Source organism: Mytilus californianus, unplaced genomic scaffold (assembly GCF_021869535.1).
Source record: "Mytilus californianus isolate M0D057914Y unplaced genomic scaffold, xbMytCali1.0.p SCAF_3, whole genome shotgun sequence".
In the NCBI taxonomy this organism is placed as follows: domain Eukaryota; kingdom Metazoa; phylum Mollusca; class Bivalvia; order Mytilida; family Mytilidae; genus Mytilus; species Mytilus californianus.
The window spans coordinates 129,488,109-129,507,204 of NW_026262679.1; the positions used below are offsets into that span (position 1 = coordinate 129,488,109).

At 31.9% G+C, this 19,096-nt stretch overlaps 2 protein-coding genes across 2 annotated transcripts; one reads left to right on the top strand and one right to left on the bottom strand.

Annotated features, from left to right (window-relative positions):
- The first annotated feature begins 242 nt into the window (after window positions 1-242).
- Window positions 243-6,655, top strand: LOC127733765 (penicillin-binding protein 4-like). The gene is made up of 4 exons (XM_052243078.1): window positions 243-292; window positions 1,618-1,881; window positions 4,328-4,587; window positions 6,057-6,655. Exons 1-4 carry the CDS (start codon window positions 243-245, stop codon window positions 6,653-6,655), a joined length of 1,173 nt encoding a protein of 390 aa, XP_052099038.1.
- A 1,195-nt stretch (window positions 6,656-7,850) lies between these two features.
- On the bottom strand, window positions 7,851-12,322 carry LOC127733766 (gigasin-6-like). Its single transcript, XM_052243079.1, has 4 exons — window positions 11,963-12,322; window positions 10,683-10,853; window positions 9,302-9,562; window positions 7,851-8,250 (listed from the first exon to the last, which is right to left on the bottom strand). The coding sequence occupies exons 1-4, from the start codon at window positions 12,262-12,264 to the stop codon at window positions 7,851-7,853; spliced, it is 1,134 nt and encodes a 377-aa protein (XP_052099039.1). The 5' UTR covers window positions 12,265-12,322.
- Between the last annotated feature and the right edge of the window lie 6,774 nt (window positions 12,323-19,096).

A 19,096-nucleotide genomic window follows, 5' to 3' on the forward strand; every position in this document is an offset into this window, starting at 1 on the left:
AAATGTTTACTGAATCAATATTTCCATAATTATTTGGGAAACACAATATAATGGGCAATAAAGTCGTGATGTTGACCACAAACAGTTACACCATATGCAGTTACACCATGGACACCACTCTCACAAAAATGTCTTTCGTATAGCAGTTTTATCAATTTGATTGATTTTGAAATAGATTTTAGCCTCAAATATAAACACATGAAAAAAAACCAAAAGGAAGCAGGTGTGTTACACATTGGGAAATGGAATTCCTCATACTTGGAAACAAACATCCTCAGGCAGCAGATCTGTGGTGTGAAGTAAAAATAATGAGATGTGGCTATCTATAAACTGACAAAAATGTATTACCAAACATTGCAGTATCATTGTATTGGTGGCTGAAATTGAAGCAGATATCTAACTTTATTCTACAATTTGATTTGAATGAATTTACTTTCTATATTAACTGACGTAAATAAGTGAAATGTTAGTTGTTTGCCGAAAGATTAGCACACTGCATTCTGCAAATATGTAATTGAATAAAAAGCACAAAAATCTTGCCTGCATATTATTTGGAGAAGTACCATGTTCCCTGGCAAATAGTTTCCTTACTCAGTGTCAAAGATGTATTAATTTTGTTGTCAATTATTTTTAAAGGAGTATTGATTACTGGACGCTCCAGATTAGAGAGACTTTCGGAACACTAAGCAGACCATACAATATCCCTTTCTTTGTAAGGAAATCTTTGTAATTTCAATATTTTATAAATGGAAGATATGTCATTCATGTCTCGATTATAAAGACGTGGAATTTCCAACTCATTTTAATCTGTGACTTTTAAAAATACTGATTACGAGTTTTCAGTTGTCTTCTTTTTCAGTATGAGCATATATAGTCATATTGCGGATATTTTACCAAATTTCAAGTTTACAACACATATTCGTACTGACAATGGAAATATACGAGACCTTCTATCTCATACTATGGGATTTCCACCTCATAATTCAATGAGATTGGATCCGAATTTTACAAGAGATGATATTGCAAGGTAAATTATGATTGTACTCTTCTTTGTAACTGTTTTTTCTTTAATCTCTTTCTTTTAAATAATATCCATGAAAAAAAAACATATCTGAACATGCATCCTTTTCTACGAAATATTCAATGTTTACCAAATCAGATTACAGTAAAAGTAAAAAAAAATGCATTTGTATGTATTCGTGTGTTTTGTAAAAGTTGTTTATAAACAATGTTACGTCTTGACGATTGGAGCTGGAACTAAATTTGCCCCTTACCATCGTTTTGACAGATAGTTATTAAATACAATGCATCATGCTTGCTATTACTGCAAGTGGTATAAAAAAAAATGCTCGCTGAAAAAAATTCTAGAAAAAAAGTCATTAGCACTAAACTAACAAAATCAAAAACGCAAGACAAGACAATTACAATTGCACAACACAAAAATAGACAGAATGTTCAAGGTAACCAAAAAATCTAGCTTATATTTTTAAACTGGAAAAAACGATATTAATTTCCTTTAGAAATATATGTAAATTAAATTTATACTAAACCAATACCAAATATTTCATTCTTTATTTGATCAAATAATATACACATCATTTCAATTCACATTTCCAGTCGCTCACAGAAAGTTCACAGTGTACATCCGTTTCGGGAGACTTACTTGTATAACAATATGATGTATGGACTGGCAAGTGTTGTTGCTGAAAGAATTGGCGGGAAACGATGGGAGGATCTAATTGAAGAAGAATTGTATACACCACTAGGAATGTCAAGTTCTTCTTTCATGACAAGAGTTGATTTGACTGGTAACGTTGCGAAGGGATATGCAACTGATGATGCAACGGGAAGTCCTGTGCCAGTGAATTTTGCTATGAACCGGTACTTATTTTGATTTTTTGTATGGGGTTTTAAAGGCTAAACATGTAGATAAACTCATCATAGATACCAGGGATAACAAAATTTACGTCAGACGCGCGTTTCGTCTTCAAAAGACTCATCACATGTCAGTGACGCTTGAATAAAAAAAAATAATAAGGCCAAATAAAGTAAATCAAATAAGGTTAAAGAGCAGAGGAATTCCGAAAGGTTTCGCCAAATACAGCTACGGTTATCATTCCTGGAAAGATGTGTGCTTCTGAGGGATTCATATCCTTGAATTGACCGAATTTAAGACTTGCCTCGTCTCTCGCTCTGATTTAGTACATAGGTAGAGAGATGAAGTCAATGAGATTGGCCTTTGTACACCTTTCATCTTCTTTATGTTAAGCCTTTATCTGAAATCTGGGGGATTTACTCCTTTCAGTTTATTCCCTTAATACGGGAATAGTAAAATTACCTTTTGTGTAAGTTGTAGAAAGGCGGTAAACAGATCTCTTAGCTACTAAAATGTCAAATGCCAATAGTATTGCATATCAAACTGTTATTCATATTCATGATTTAAAACATGGCTTCCTTAAATGATTAGTGAAGAAATTACTTTAATATTACAGATAAAAGTTAATTCATGTGGATTTGTTTATTCTCGTTATTGCCCTTTTGGTCATATAGCTCTCTAATTTTTCAAGTATTTACATACCGGTATTCTTGGCTCTTAAATGTTTGGGTTTGAGCGTTCTATTACTGGGTGAATGGTTGTGCCGGAGGTAACACCATGGTGATATGCTTTATAGCATTTTTGTAAATTAGAAATTAAAAAGACACTAAGGATTCAATTACTTCATGCAAATATGATCTTAAGTGGACTTGGCTATTCTTTTTAGGTCACTGATGGTCATGTAGCTCCTCAATAATTTCGTGCATTCTTAGCTCTTAAAGTAGTCAAGTACTTTTATATTCTCATTCTGTCCCATTCGGTCACATAGCTCTCCATATGTTCAATTATTTACACATCCTTTGGTTATAACGTTTTGGGGTTGAGCGTTTCTGATGAAGGTTAATCCAGTACGCGCTTTAGAAGCACCAAATTCGTAGTGTTATTTTAATGTTCTACCACTGGGTCGATATCTTTGCTGGTGGACTGCTAGTCCTCGAGGGAAACATCAATATAGTTTTTAGTGCTTCGGTACTAACATGATTTATAACATACATCTGTTAAATTCTCCTTTGATAAATTAAAAAACTATCAAGAACCTAAAGTTCCAATTCCTTTAAGCAAAGTTGACCTTGTGATTTATATAGAGTTTTTGCATATTTTCTCATCAGGAGGAAGTTTAAAAGGAAACAATTATGGAAAATAAAAAAATAGTTTGGGCTTACACAACACATTCAATACGTGACATGGTTAAATTATTTCGAAACCATTTGCTGGTGAAAAGTGACTAAATTAACAAGGATTTACCCAGATAATGGCATGATTGAATACTTACATACGTGGACTTTGATAAATTTTCAGTGTCCAACTATTTTGAAATGGTATGAAATCCTTTCGTTAATTGTTCACCTAAGATGGTAGTGCCAGGACTTTAGTCTCTAATAATCCTGATATCTTTGATGAGTTTTCTTACTATTTTTATGGATTTGATTAACACAATAATTTTGCACGTGTTTATCTGCAGTTTTATAATATACTGGTTATATATATAATGCAAACTGTGGATTGTACTTATTTGATCTTTTACTTATCTAATTGGAACCGTGAAAATGTTATCCTGAACTATGTTTTTGATTTTCCAACTTTTAGATCAGAACTCACTTGATGATAATCAATCTACAAAAGCACTTTGACTAGAACCAATTATGTGTTTTCAGTTCAGATTTACCATTAGTGAAAATAAACCCATCATAGATAGCAGGATTCACATTTTTGTACGCCAGACGCGTTTTTCGTCTCTAAAAGACTCCTTAGTGTCGCTTGAATAAAAAAAGTTAAAAAGGCCAAATAAAGTACGAAGTTGAAGAGCAATGAGAACCCAAATTTCTGAAAACCCTGACTTGTAAAATTCTGGTATCTAGATGTCGAACATTCCACGTAAAGTGGCAGCAACCCGACAGTACAAACAAATTTACTGCGAACGAAAATATTTATTTCAGCAGAGATATTCACCACATAAAAAAACAGAGCTAAAATTTATATTGTAAAAATCAATTCAAAAAGTGTCACTTTGAACCCAATTACTACTAGGCAAAGCGTGAAGACTATGTTTGCTATGAACCCTTTAAACATGGTGAGGTTCAGCTGTCTTATCAGAAGAGTCGATGTCATATTGCAGTTAATTGTTATGTTCATATCGAAAAACAATTTAAGGTTATCGCTTAGATATAATTATAAGGTAAGCACGATTGTCACGCGAACGAACAGTTTTGATCATTATATTTTGATTGACAGACGGTGGGGACAAATGGGTGGATCTACCAATATCATGAGTAATGCGGTGGACATCTCAAAGTGGATGCTTTTCCATTTGAATAAGGGACGTAACCAAGCAGGACAACAAATTTTAAGTGAGAATGATATGGAGACACTCCACAAAAGGCGGAATACTATCACAGCTCCAACGTCAGAAAAATATTTCTCTAGACCACAAGTTCCAGTGTCCTCTTTAGAAGAAAACTACGCCTTGGGATGGAAAAATGGAGTATACAGAGGCAAGTCTTATTTACTGTTCAGATTTGTAACACATGTCTCCGCATTCTTTTTCCATTTCTAATGGTGTCAGGCTGATATTGGCATTCATCAATTTTTAATGCAGTCAGCTCATTGACAGAAAAAAAAAACCCCAGCAAATAGAATATCGTTAACATTGTGGTTTATTGATTGAATATGTTTGCCTAAAATTGATTTCCTGAAGTTTGGAGATTGTTATCTTGTATTGACAGGTGCTCATTGTTCTATCGAGGATGCCTCATATATATCAAAACCTATCGGAGGCTAAAATATATAAACAAAAAAATGGCAGCACATCCCCACTGTATTTTGAAGATAAACATGATATTACAGAAATGATTGTATGATTTAATGGGTTGTTTTTCTATATGAATTTTCCATGATCAGAAAAGCTACAAACAAGACATTTGGAAGCCAATGATGTACTTGTACAAATATTAAAGGAGCTATATGATCAAAAAGGACATAAAAAGAATAACCAAATATATCTAAGGTCAATTTTGTCTGATCATGGAAGTATTACATTGTCAATATAATACTTCCATGGACTGATGGAGTTGGAACCTTAGTTTCTTAATGATTTCTTATTTTCTGAACGTAGAATTTAAGAAAGGTGAGGTCAGTATCAAAGCTTTGACTACTGAGCTGATGATACCTTCAGAGACTAGCTTCATCAGAAACGGTCAAACCCAAATGAAAAAGAAAATTCTAAGGATCTTAAATCTGCATTCATCTGTCTCATTCATTGATGTATACCCAACAACCCCTTTAATTCACAGAAAAACTTGACTTATGATGAGATCATAGGGAAATTGCATATTTAAAATCACTTAAAACGCGATGAATAGTAACACTTAGAGACTGAAGAGCACTGAAGAACAATCGTGATTTCGAAAATTCTTGTGACTTTAATTTAGAAGATGAAAAATAACACAAAGAATAGTTAACATATTTTAAGTCGTTTAACAATTTCCTGACCCGAATTTTTGTATCGCTTGATTTCAGTTATTCATGTGTCAAAATTCACTGATAGCGTTTGATTTTGTCAGTTTTTATGGACTTCTCCTTTTTGAATTTCATTTGGAGTTCGGTAACCTTTTTTCAATCATGAAAAGGGCGAGCAAGTCTGATAACCATTTATATAAAGAAAAGGATCTTTAAAGAAAAAGAAAATAATGTTGTCTATGTAACGTCTAGAATTATTAGAGGAACGGATATCACATGTATCACCACGGTATCTAGTATGATACGATATTTTTCCACACTCGACAGATAAATATATCTCAAGAGGAGAAATATCGTATCATGCTCGCTGCAGTAGTAATATCGATATGAATCGGCATACGATCGTATTCTGTACTTTGTATTTTAACCCCTGCCCTTAAATAATACATGTAGTTTTGGCATGGGTGTTAATTTTAAGAAATCGAGTATGTTACTATTTTTCTAGGATACAGAGTTTTACGACACACTGGTACAACATGGGGTTATAGTTCCTTGGTGACACTGATTCCGGACATGAACATAGGTTTTTTCACAACAATGACTGGTGACGATTCCGGATATAGATTCCGCTATTTACTCCACAACTATATCGGAGATCTGCTGCTAGGAGAGGGGCCATGGTTAAATAAAACAACAGTATGTTCCTTTCCCGAACCGTGGTATAACCAATCTTCTAGTGGTTATCATCCGATTAACAAGAGTATCCACCCAACAAGGTCGCTAAGTTTTTATGTAGGCGTTTACCACAACAGTATGTACGGCGACCTACACGTTTTCATGAATATGTCAGCAAACACGTTGCAGATGAATTATGGGATAGGATCATGGCTTCTATATCCAAAAGGAACATCTGACAAATTTGTTGGCGAAGGGACTAATATTGTTCACAAAATTATTGATCTTTCTTCAATACAATTTCATTCTTCTAATTTGCATGGTAGAAGTACCATCAATAGCGTAAAAGTAACAAGCTTTGAGACAAGAGCGCCTCCTGTATTCACCAAAACAAGCAGTCAAGTCAACACCGGGAATATTGTCGGCTGAAATTTATGTAAATTATTTGATTGAAATTCTTAAAGTAAAATTAAGACACGATTTATGCATTATTTTTATACTCTTTTAGTTTGTTGATAAAGTAATTTTATGTGTAGTGATAAGCCCACTGGTGTGAGGATTAGTAAACGTAAAACGGTGACTAAACATCGTGTCTTTGTTTGAAAATAAGGATTCTTCATTAATTTTCCCAACGTTAGTAAATCCTGATTTTTATGGTTCTTCTGCGAACTAGGAATCTACTGGATATTAAAGTCAGCTTGACAATGCATTTCGTAGACCATTCAAACTTCGCAACAAGAGCGGTGAATCTATACTTAACATAATATTAATACTGAAGCTTTTATTAAAAAAATATCCATCCTTTCATTTACACACATTAAACCAGCAACGCTGAAAATGCAAAATAAAGCAAAACGAAGCAGACATGGTTTGACACATTTAGAAAACAGCTTTTGTTTGTAAGATTTGTCTCCGCTGATCTGATAAACTCTGGTGGATCTTTTGATTCAAAATTTGGTATCTCTAATTTTACAGTTTTATTTTCAAAACGGAATTTAAATGAGTAAAAGTTGAATATGTGTGCCGTAGTCCCGATAGACTCACCATAAAATTCATCTGTTTTGTTTTTAGGATACAAAACGAAGTTACCAAAACCATAAACCACTGTTAATTTGTTACCATCTTTGTGTTTTTTCACTTCAAGGTTTCCATAAGCATGATTCTTGTATATTCCATAGTAGTCAGTAATCTGACGCGTAGGATTCCTACCTTTACTGTACCTTGGCTTAGAAGATTTAACTTTTGCATCTAGCCATGGTCTTGGATAGGAGCAAATTGTCGATGAGTTTAACCAAGGTGTATAACCCATATATATGTCAAATATTACATTATGTAATGATTGTCTGTATAAATAACTGGGATCATTTCCGGTCATGGCAGTATAAATGGCTACGTCAGCATCTGGGAAAACGGAAAGCAATGCTCTGTAACCAAACGTAGTTCCCGAATGTTCTAGCATTTTGTATCCTAAAATAAGAAGAAAATATTTTAATTTTAAGAATAAAAAATGAGAAAAAATTTAACAGTTGATGTTTATACTTATGTATATGCGTATATTTAAGTTTGTGTACGACTGATATTTCTGAGAGGATTTGTTCAATGATATCGTCGGCATCTGCGCGTGCTAGTTTATAGAATGAAGATATTTAATGATTTTTAATATACCCGTGTCTTTCACGTGGATAAAAGGATATATGATTACAAATAAGGGATTGAAAATATGCAGAACAATTATGACAGGAATAAATATATATATATTTATACCTCTATAGTGTCCAGTTCTCCACCCCAAGGCATATCCTGTATTACTTGTTGTAACAGGAACTTTTGGTTTTGTAAAATATGTTGACGTATAGGTAGTCGCAATGACATTTCCTGGTCTCGTTAAATCTTTAAAGGCCTCTTTTGAAATAAGTCTTGTGCCATCAGCTAGTTTCCCTTCATCAAGATAGAATTTCATCCATTTTGCCATATCACGTGCCGAAGACAATACACAACCAGAACCACACAAGTCTGCCCATCGTCTGTAAAATATTTAAAAAAGAAAACAATGCTTTATAAATTTCATGCATCGGAAGCTTTTTCCTGGATTAAGTTTATCAGGACCACTCAAAGCAGAATATTTGTAAGCAAAGGATGTATAAGAACAGTTTAAGAGCTTAAGACCAAAAAGTATGATAATAAGTAAACGATCATAGGCGTCTTTTATGTGTGTACAGAAACGTGAAAATACATGTTAATGTTCGGATTGTTTTAGTTTATGATCTAAAGTGGTTGGTTTGTGGTGTAAAATCGAGATTTGACAAATGTCCAACTTATACAAGAGAACAAAATAAATGAAAATTTGAATAAAAGAATTATGATTTTACATGTAATCTATGCCTCCTAGTTTCAGGCATAACTTCGACGAAAATTGACACACATTTTACCAATAAATGTCGACAATGTTTTCACATAGCAAGCATAATATGGCAAATACAAAGCAATTTGGAATTCTGACGAAAATGTTTTTTAACAAAACAAGCAGACCGGGCATTCCATTAGCTTTTCGCAATATGTTTAATAATACACTTATTGTTTCTATCCTGATACGCTTTAATAACACAGGATTCAATGTTTAAAAAGTGGAAGTCTAGCAAATTTGTTCAGAGATGCGTTTTCAAAGACGGCTTGATAAGAACTTCTTTGACTGAAATGATGCCTGAAGCAATTTATATTATTTGAAAAAAAAGACTGGAATTATTTTTTGGAGGCAATAAACCATCAAAAAGTGCCTCCTCTCGTTTGTCCATGTACAACATAATTATATTAAATTTACAAAATCAAATACATAACTATGATCAAAAACATTTCCCACTGATGAGTGACTCATAAGAAAACGACACCGGAAACTTATCGTAGACGGTTAAATAAGAATACTTCAATATACATGTATTAAAAAAAATAATAAAAATAATGCAATTTTTTTTTCTCGAAATAATAGTCTAATTTTACAATATTATAAGTCTCTTTCAAATAAACTATAAGATATAAGATTAGGATTAAATAAATACAACGTGCCTTGTTAAATCTCACCTGGAAAACTCAAATGGAACAGGTTTCAAATTACCATAATAATCAATGTACCCCTTAGCTAAGTCAATCTTCTCAAAGTCAGCTGTTGTCAAAAAGGAAGAAGAGTTCATACCGATTGGATCAAACAGATGTGTCTTTACTAATTTCTCCCAACTTTCTCTACCAATCAATTCAGCGATATGCGTCAGTACACCATATATCAAATTGTTGTAGAAGAAACTGTCTCGGAACGATCCTTTTGATTGTAAATACTTCAATCGGCTAAATAATAAGAAAAATGATTTTCATTTGGTGAGTCAAAAAATGTCAACATCATAATTATCGTCAGGTTTATAAACTAATGTCCTACTGATTTGCAGGATTTTAAATTTGAAATGGGTGTGCAAAAACTGCTAAAAAGTAGAAGCAGAATGCACAGTAAAAATTAGTGAACGATTTAAATTAAAAAAGAACCTTAAGTTATTAGCATCCTTATTTAACGTATGAATGAGAACCTTACGCATAAGTTTGAACATATTGCATTATTCTAGAACTGTATTTTTTCTAATACTGACTTGATTGATAACCACATTACAAATAGAACAAGTATACATAGTTTATTGAGAAAATGAAAACCAATTGAACTTACAAACACTTAGTTAGGTATATCAATAACGTCATTGCCCAACTTTGATGACTCAACTGCTTTAAAAAGTCCGCGAAATAAATTTCATCACCACGGTGTTTCGAAAAATGTGAAGTCCGAAATAACTTGAATTATCATAAGTCAGGGTATTAATATACAAACAAACAAAGTGCATTTCCAGAGTTTGATTGTATAGGGGCCAGCTGAAGCCCGTCTCCGGGTGTGGGATTTTCTCGCTGTGTTGAAGATCCATGGGGGGCCTTGAGCTGTTTTCTGCTCTTCGGTCAGGTTGTTGTCTCTTTGACACATTCCCCGTTTCCATTCTCAATTTTATTACATACGATTGCCATGTCATATCTTGTGTCAAAGTCAGGAACACGATTCGAAATGAGATCTACGACAGAGTTTTGGCTATGAAAGAAAATTGTCCAGAAACACAGGTTTTGAGCACAGAAGTAATAAAACATTTCTTTTGAAATTTGAAAAAGTAAGAAACTGTATAATAAGTATGACTGAATCCCCACCACAAATTAAATAAAATAAAAACAACATCAACCGACGATGTTACGTTGATATTAACCCAGTAGAACTGAACTATTATAAAGATGACTGGTTGTTGGTTGCTTAACGTCCAGTGGAAATTATTTCATGCATGTTCAGAACAATATTACAAAGAGCGATTTGTTTAACTTCATATAGAATTATGATTTGTCTTGATATTAATGTTTAGCATGATATATTAAATGGTTTACTTACTGTATTACATTAGCACGTGTCAAATTGTTATCCAATCGTATACGGTTGTTTCCTGGTATCCCCAGTTTATGAGATAAAAGATCTCGTATGGTAGCATACTTTGACCTCAACGAATCGAGAAAAATCCCTTCGTTTTTGAAGATGGTACTGACTTTTGTGTTTAAAGAGTATCTGAAATTATACTTATATATATATATATACATAAATCACAAATGTAGGGATTAAGTGTATAATTGCTTTACATACAAGATAAAGAAAAATATGACCTATCATGTAAAGCTTTTTATGATTTAATTATTTTAAAAGCAAATTAACAAGTGTAGCAATCAATTTTGTGTACAGATTTATATATGATATTGCATAAGTTCATGTCTTGCTACACTATTAGTTACGCCTATAAATATGAAATCTACTCTGAAGTACAGCCATTGATATTACAATTTAGAACACAATGATTTCTATATTGAGCCGAATATAAAGACTCTTAGGAAAGCTTCATGTAGTGACGTGAATGGCGAGATTCAATTTATATTGTTTAATGAACCAGCTAATTATTTCTAAATGATAAGAACCGAAGTTATATTGTTAATGCTGTAAAATTACATGGGTTTATAAAATTGTAGTTTTTATGCAAAAAATAGATAGAAAGAGTTATTTTGATAAATTTGCTGCAGAAGTTTTTCAGGCAAGAAAGTGGAATGATATTTTTCATAAGGAATTATCTGTTTTCTTGCTTAAAGTGAACCATATATTGTTTGATTAACCTGTGCATTTACTGGCTGTATTTTAGAACCCAAAAAGGTCACTTCTAACTTCTTTTTGGGGTTGCTAATGAATTGAGAAACCATGTTTTTTTAAACAGTTTAAACCATAACTATTTCATAATTTAAAGAAGAAACAAAAAAATGTTTTCCGGTTTTCAAAGAAAGCTCCGTTTTCACAAGAGTATCCGTATTTTGTTCAATGAGCTGAGCATGTATAACACAACGCCCTGCAAACTTAAAATCACGGCTACACCCAAAACCATTTCAATTCTTCATGAATATTTGAATTTTTATTTGATAAAAATGTAAATTTTATTTTATGAATATAAATAGTCTCGTATCATCCTTATTCAAAGATCCTATAATAACATAACAAATGACTTTAAATATAAAATTTACTTTCTTGAACAATGAGTTTGAATGATTTTCAAATGATAACAACACATTTTATTCAATGGGTGCCTCACAGTGCAAATAGAAAGAAAAGATATAAGGTAATTCATTCTCCATACTTACTTTGTGTTCTCTTCAATAAGTTTCACAAGTAATGTACTTGCAAAAGCTTTTGACAATGATGCGACTCCAAACAACGTATCCGCAGTCACTGTATCGTTCGTTTCTATATCCTTCACGCCATATCCTTTTTCTAAAATAACATTTCCAGATGACACTACAGCAACTGAGACACCAACAATCTGTTTTGATTTGCATCGGAAGGTTTCTTGAATTATGGTGTCAATCTTTGCAAAACAGTCTGGAGACCCAGCAATCACATTACAAGATACAGATAGGAAAATGAAAACGCACACAGCATACATATCCAATGCTAAATGAAAACCTCTTCCATTATACCATATATATATACATGTATTTAAGGTGAAGTAGTTGTTTTAACGTTTCAAAGGATCATCAAGTGGGTGTAAATAGCCATTAATTGGGCAAATGACAGTATTTAAATACAACTACTTGGACTTAAGCCATAAATTCAATCAGTAGTGTGATTTCATTAAAACTATTTGCTCTTCAAATGTTTAACATTTAACAAATACTTAATGCAGAAAACTGAAATCTCAACAGTTTGATAGCGATGAAGATAGATTTGCACTCGTGTGCTATACATGTAAATGAAATTCGATCGCAATTTTAAAGAAGAAAACAGAATTCATATTTCATCCTTTTTCTTTCCATTGAACTATTAAAAGTATATAAAAAACAGATATATAGATATAAGAAGATGTGGTATGAGTGCCAATAAGACAACTCTCCATCCAAGTCAAAATTTATAAAAGTAAACCATTATAGGTCACAGTACGGTCTTCAACACGGAGCCTTGGTATGTATAGTTCAATGGAAATTTTCATTTTTGTGCAGTAATGGCCTAATAATTTTTTCATTTAAAAAAATCGTAAAAATTTAACATATCGTTGTATTCATGCAGTTCTTAATGTTTGCAATAGCTTATAGGCAATCCTTTAACAAGTTTACTATATGCATACGTTTCAGATCCGCTGATTTGGAGCAAAATGATTTGCATGACAGCATTATACACGTGTAAATCACATATACACGTGTAAATCACACAAAGAGTCAAATAATTCACTTGCTCTAAAAATTTACAAAGCAACTGAAAAAAACCACTCATGGATAATAAATATGAAAAATCTTATTCGAAACTTGGATTTCATTATATTAAATTATAAATCTAAATCCTTTTGATTTAAAATTTGTTTAAAACACATCCAAGAGATCATCAAAGATACAGCCTTTCAATAGAAAGAGACTGACATCAAATAAAAAAAAAATAAACTTCTTTAATATACTATATAAACCAAATATAAGACTCTCATATGTCGATCAATGCAAATCCAAATGTGATAGATCAACATTATGAAAGTTGAGGATAAGTGCTCATACTTTATCTGTTGAAAGAGGGCGATATTTAAATATACCAAAGCAGAGCCTATAGGATATGTCTTTGCTGCAACAATGAAGACATTGAAGATGAACTACATTTTCTTTTAAAATGTTCTTCCTATAAATATTCGAGAGATAACCACATTAAAAAGTTAAATAATCTTCTATTGAACAACAAATTACCTTCTTTATCATATAACTTGCTTATATCAATTCTAAATAGTAATTCTCCAACAGTATTAAAAATTGTTGTGAATTATTTGAATAAATGCTTGTTAGTGAGAAACTCATTGTCAAAAGGTACTTGATTTTTTTTATATTTTTCTCATACTTATCCACGTACTGTCACTCCTTCATTGTACATATGTTATCGTAGTTTGTCTGTATATATATATATTTCTCATACTTATCCACTGTCACTCCATCATTGTACATATGTTATTGTAGTTTGTCTGTATATATATTTTTCTCACACTTATCCACTGTCACGCCTTCATTGTACTTATGTTATTGTAGTTTGTCTGTATTTATATATTTTTCTCATACTTATCCACTGTCACTCCATCATTGTACATATGTTATTGTAGTTTGTCTGTATATATATTTTTCTCATACTTATCCACTGTCGCTCCTTCATTGTACATATGTTATTGTAGTTTGTCTGGATATATATATTTTTCTCACACTTATCCACTGTCGCTCCTTCATTGTACATATGTTATTGTAGTTTGTCTGTATATATATTTTTCTCACACTTATCCACTGTCGCTCCTTCATTGTACATATGTTATTGTAGTTTGTCTGTATATATATTTTTCTCATACTTATCCACTGTCACTCCTTCATTGTACATATGTATTGTAGTTTGTCTGTATATATATTTTTCTCATACTTATCCACTGTCACTCCTTCATTGTACATATGTTATTGTAGTTTGTCTGTATATATATTTTTCTCATACTTATCCACTGTCACTTCTTCATTGTACATATGTTATTGTAGTTTGTATATATATTTTTCTCACACTTATCCACTGTCACTCCTTCATTGTTCATATGTTATTGTAGTTTGTCTGTATATATATTTCTCTCATACTTATCCACTGTCACTCCTTCATTGTACATATGTTATTGTAGTTTGTCTGTATATATATTTTTCTCACACTTATCCACTGTCACTCCTTCATTGTACATATGTTATTGTAGTTTGTCTGTATATATATTTCTCTCATACTTATCCACTGTCGCTCCTTCATTGTACATATGTTATTGTAGTTTGTCTGTATATATATTTTTCTCATACTTATCCACTGTCACTCCTTACATATGTTATTGTAGTTTGTCTGTATATATATTTTTCTCACACTTATCCACTGTCACTCCTTCATTGTACATATGTTATTGTAGTTTGTCTGTATATATATTTTTCTCATACTTATCCACTGTCGCTCCTTCATTGTACATATGTTATTGTAGTTTGTCTGTATATATATTTTTCTCATACTTATCCACTGTCACTCCTTCGTTGTACATATGTTATTGTAGTTTGTCTGTATATATATTTTTCTCATACTTATCCACCGTCACTCCTTCATTGTACATATGTTATTGTAGTTTGTCTGTATATATATTGTTCTCATACTTATCCACTGTCACTCCTTACATATGTTATCGTAGTTTGTCTGTATTTTGTTGCCATAACCATTTATTGTTAATGTGTTAAATAAGTTATCTTATCTTATCATGATATATAAAATATTACTTTCCTTCAAGTTTTATTTTTTTAATTTTTATCACAAACGTTAAGCAAAAATGAATGATACTTATTATAAACGACAGGAAGGAACATCACCGTCCAAAAAAGAAAAATTTACAATAGGGAATGAAAAATCGTTCCTTTTGTCGTAGATGTTTGTGTAGAGTTTCCCGTGTAAAACTGAAATATCTAAATTTAGGAAGGGACAGTTATTACCGTTTTTTGATTTATTAAAAGTAGGTTCCTTTGGGTAAATTTCGGCAGTATATTTAGAAAATTCTTGATTATTTGACGACAAAATATCATCAAGATAACGGTAATGTTGTTGAATTTATCAATTAAATGCTATTAGACGGGTCTTTACTGAGTTTGGTCATAAACTGTACAGGAACAAGTCTGCTATTAAAGGGAAGCGATTGGTGCCCATATGAATACCTACAACCTGTTCGGATACATTTTATTGTCGAAACGTACATAAATATCATCAAGGAGAAAATTAACAGTTTCAATCCAATCATCTTATCATACCTCTAGTAAGTATATCTAGTATATTTACCTTTGTCATTAAAGAAAGCATTTTGTCATCAACAAATTAAAACATAACTAAAATTGTATTCTTTTCGAATGGTTTTTTGGGATGCATAAATACACATCCACGTTTATTTTCTATTTAGAATTTGTTATATCTATACATAGCACCATACATATTTATTATAAGGTTAAATCCTAACTATCCTACTGCCTGTCGTTACTTTGGCATTGCACAAGTCATGTCTTCTTTGACTGTCCATGGCGTTAAAACACTAAATCCCTGCCTGGGACGTGTTTTAATTGATTTTAGTCTCTGATGCATGATTTTTTATTATTAATTTTTTTTGGCTTTTAACTAGCTTTCAGTAACTGCGAGTACTCTCAAATCGTACTTTTGTGCTAATTTGACCTGTTGACACAATTTGTAATGCATTTCTGTTATTCAATGTTTACTTATATTGTGTTATATCTCGTCTTACTATTTTTAATATGTATCACCTATGATAAGTATTTAGCATGACGAAAAAAAATTTCACTTCTGTACTCGTACTATGAATAACAAATTTATTTTGTAAAAAATGTTTCTGTACTCCTAACAACAAAATTATTATATTTAAATTTACCTGTGTACGTTACTTTATCTAACGCCATTTTGTCCTAGGTTAAAGTTGTCTTTTTGACATTGAAACATCTTTTTTTATTTATATTGTGTCATAGATCAAACTTATTCGTTCATTGTATATTTACTTGCTTTTGTGTATTGTCTTTTCAATTGATATTTTATTGTGTGTCTTTCTATGCTGTAATGTTATACCACTGTTTTAGGTTAGGTTAAAGGTTGGCGCCTGTTAAAACGTTTAAACCCGCTGCATTTTTATGCACCTGTCCTAAGTCAGAAGCCTGTTGTTCAGTGATTGTCGTTTGTTGGTGTGGTTCATAAGTTTTTCTCGTTTCTCGTTTTTTATATAGATTAGACCGTTGGTTTTCCTGTTTGAATTTTTTTACACTAGTCTTTTTGGGGCCCGTTATAGCTTGCTGTTCGGTGTGAGCCAAGGATCCGTGTTGAAGGCCATACTTTGACCTATAATTGTCTACTTTTAACACATTGTGACTTGGATGGATAGTTGTCTCATTGGCACTCATACCACCTTTTTATTTATATTTAAATGAGTTGCAGCAAATATATTTGCAATCAGATTTACCAAACGACCATTAAATTAAATAGGAAAAGTTTTGTTTGATAAGATTGTGTGGAAGTGTTTTCAACTGATTTTTATAGTTTGTTCATATGTTGTGCTATTACACCACTGTCCCAGATTAGGGGAGGGTTGGGCGCCCGCAAATATGTTCAACCCCGCCACATTCTGTGTGTGCCTTTCAGTGGTTGCCGTTTGTTGCTGTATATCATATTGTTTTGTACTTAAATCAGGCTGTTAGTGTTCTTGTTTGGATTGTTTTACATTTGTCATTTCGGTGCCTTTTGTAGATGACTATGGAGTATTGGTTTTTCTCATTGCTGAAGGCCGTATGGTGACCTATAGTTGTTAACTTCTATGTCATGTTGTCTCTGGTGGAGAGTTGTCTCATTTGCAATCACACCACATCTTCTTATTGTTATATTAATTTTGATTTGTTCGTCAAAAATGTTGTCACAGCGTAAACAATCGATGGGTTACTCAGTTAATTTACCGACTGATATTTTGATTTAATGTACCCATTTTTGATGTTATGCTTTATTGAAATCTGTAAATTTCTCGGATGTATGGATGATTAACAACACCAATAGTAAATTAGTAAAAAAAAATAATTTCTTATTTGTAATTTAAAAATAATATTTGAAGGAAGTTTACTGATATTTGTTATAATTGTCTTCACTTTATTTAGAAAAAAAATATTTATGAGCGAACTGAAATCTGACTCTGTTAATGATAAATATAGATAAAAGGAAACATAAAGTTCCATAAAATGTTGAAATCGATATGGATTTTATATCATATCAAATAAATACCTGCTGGTATAAAAGCTCCTAGACAAAGCTGTGTAGATCAAACCGATTGCAGATAGACAAATTATATTTGAATGTTTTAAGGAAATGACGGAGTCTTATTCGTCAATAGTAATTCAACGACGTTTAAAAATAAAAGATCTACAGGTCAACATAAGTTATTGACGCTTTTAAAACAACTTCTAAAATTTTCTTAGACAATATATTGCATATTTCGATAAAAGGAATAAGAAAATTTGACATCAGGGAAACATGTTCATTTGCTTTCTGTATTCTTTATTTTGTATGATACAACGCAATACGTTGCTTAATTATAATTCATAACGATTGTGTATTATTATTGCATTAAATAAAAGATGTTTGTTATATTGTAAGATGGTCTGCCCTTGAATTTATCTCTGACTCTCAGCAGAAGAATGACTTCTGTGAGAGTAGATTCTGAACCTTTTCCTTTCTGGGAGACTAGCTTGTAGTAATGCCCGGGAGGGTATAAGCCTGTGGCAATTGCTGCCGGTGTAGAGATAGGCCGGAATCGACTGACACCTATTAATACAAGGAGAGGTTCGCATTTTTTTTTAATAAAGAAGAAGTAACAATACAAGATAGATAAAAATTTGGACATTAAAACAAGTTGAAAAACAATAATTAGATTAAACATAAATTTTCAATCAATTTCTAGATATTATAACAGCGTTTTATATGACGTTAAAGCCTCTTTGCTTTTAGACTTGGGAACTAATGGTTGTCCGTTATATTCCTATATCTTTTCTTATTTTCATTTCACTTCGGTGTTGATGGCAAATCAGTGAAACTTTCTGATACATCTTATTCGCACGTGTTCTAGGGTCTGTACGAGCTTCATATGTAGTGTAATTACACATGAAGACTGTTGACTTAACTGAATATATTTCTTTTTTGTTTTGTTGCTGTCTCATTGGCCTATACCCGATATCTGCTTTTAACTACATGATATTACAAAGTATGAGAAAATGGGGGAAAATATCTGAAATATATGACCTTTTCCTTACAAAATACATTTTCATGTAAAAATTATCAGTTAATGGATAATTTTAAGTACAGAATAAACATTAAAACTCACAATCATACTTTTCCAATAAATTAGTTTTTTTTTCTTTTTAATCACAATTTTAAACGATTGACTATCTTAAAACCAAAAGGACATTACAACAAAAAGTATCTATTAACATCAATTGAAAGCAACAAATTGCGAATAAATGTACAATGTGGACTCTCTTTTATTGGGATATAAAATTTTTGTTGAAGGAATATGCATCAAGCAAATATTCTAAGCAAAAATAAGATATAATCAATGAAGGCCTTTTATCAATAAATTAAAGTGCATGTGGTACATGCATGACTTGTGCATCGAACTAATATAAAACTACATTTTTTTTCAGTTTTGGAAGCTTTCTACATAAGATTTT

Bases quoted from the DNA above. Each gene is read 5' to 3' on its own strand.
- LOC127733766 (XM_052243079.1), bottom strand. From the start codon at position 12,264: ATGTATGCTGTGTGCGTTTTCATTTTCCTATCTGTATCTTGTAATGTG. The intron at 10,854-11,962 runs GTAAGTATGGAG...GTATAATTTCAG, and splicing joins CTTATTGAAGAGAACACAAA to ATACTCTTTAAACACAAAAG. The intron at 9,563-10,682 runs GTAAGTAAACCA...CTTATTATTTAG, and splicing joins ACACGTGCTAATGTAATACA to CCGATTGAAGTATTTACAAT.
- LOC127733765 (XM_052243078.1), top strand. From the start codon at position 243: ATGGAATTCCTCATACTTGGAAACAAACATCCTCAGGCAGCAGATCTG. The intron at 293-1,617 runs GTGTGAAGTAAA...TCACATTTCCAG, and splicing joins CCTCAGGCAGCAGATCTGTG to TCGCTCACAGAAAGTTCACA. The intron at 1,882-4,327 runs GTACTTATTTTG...TTTGATTGACAG, and splicing joins GTGAATTTTGCTATGAACCG to ACGGTGGGGACAAATGGGTG.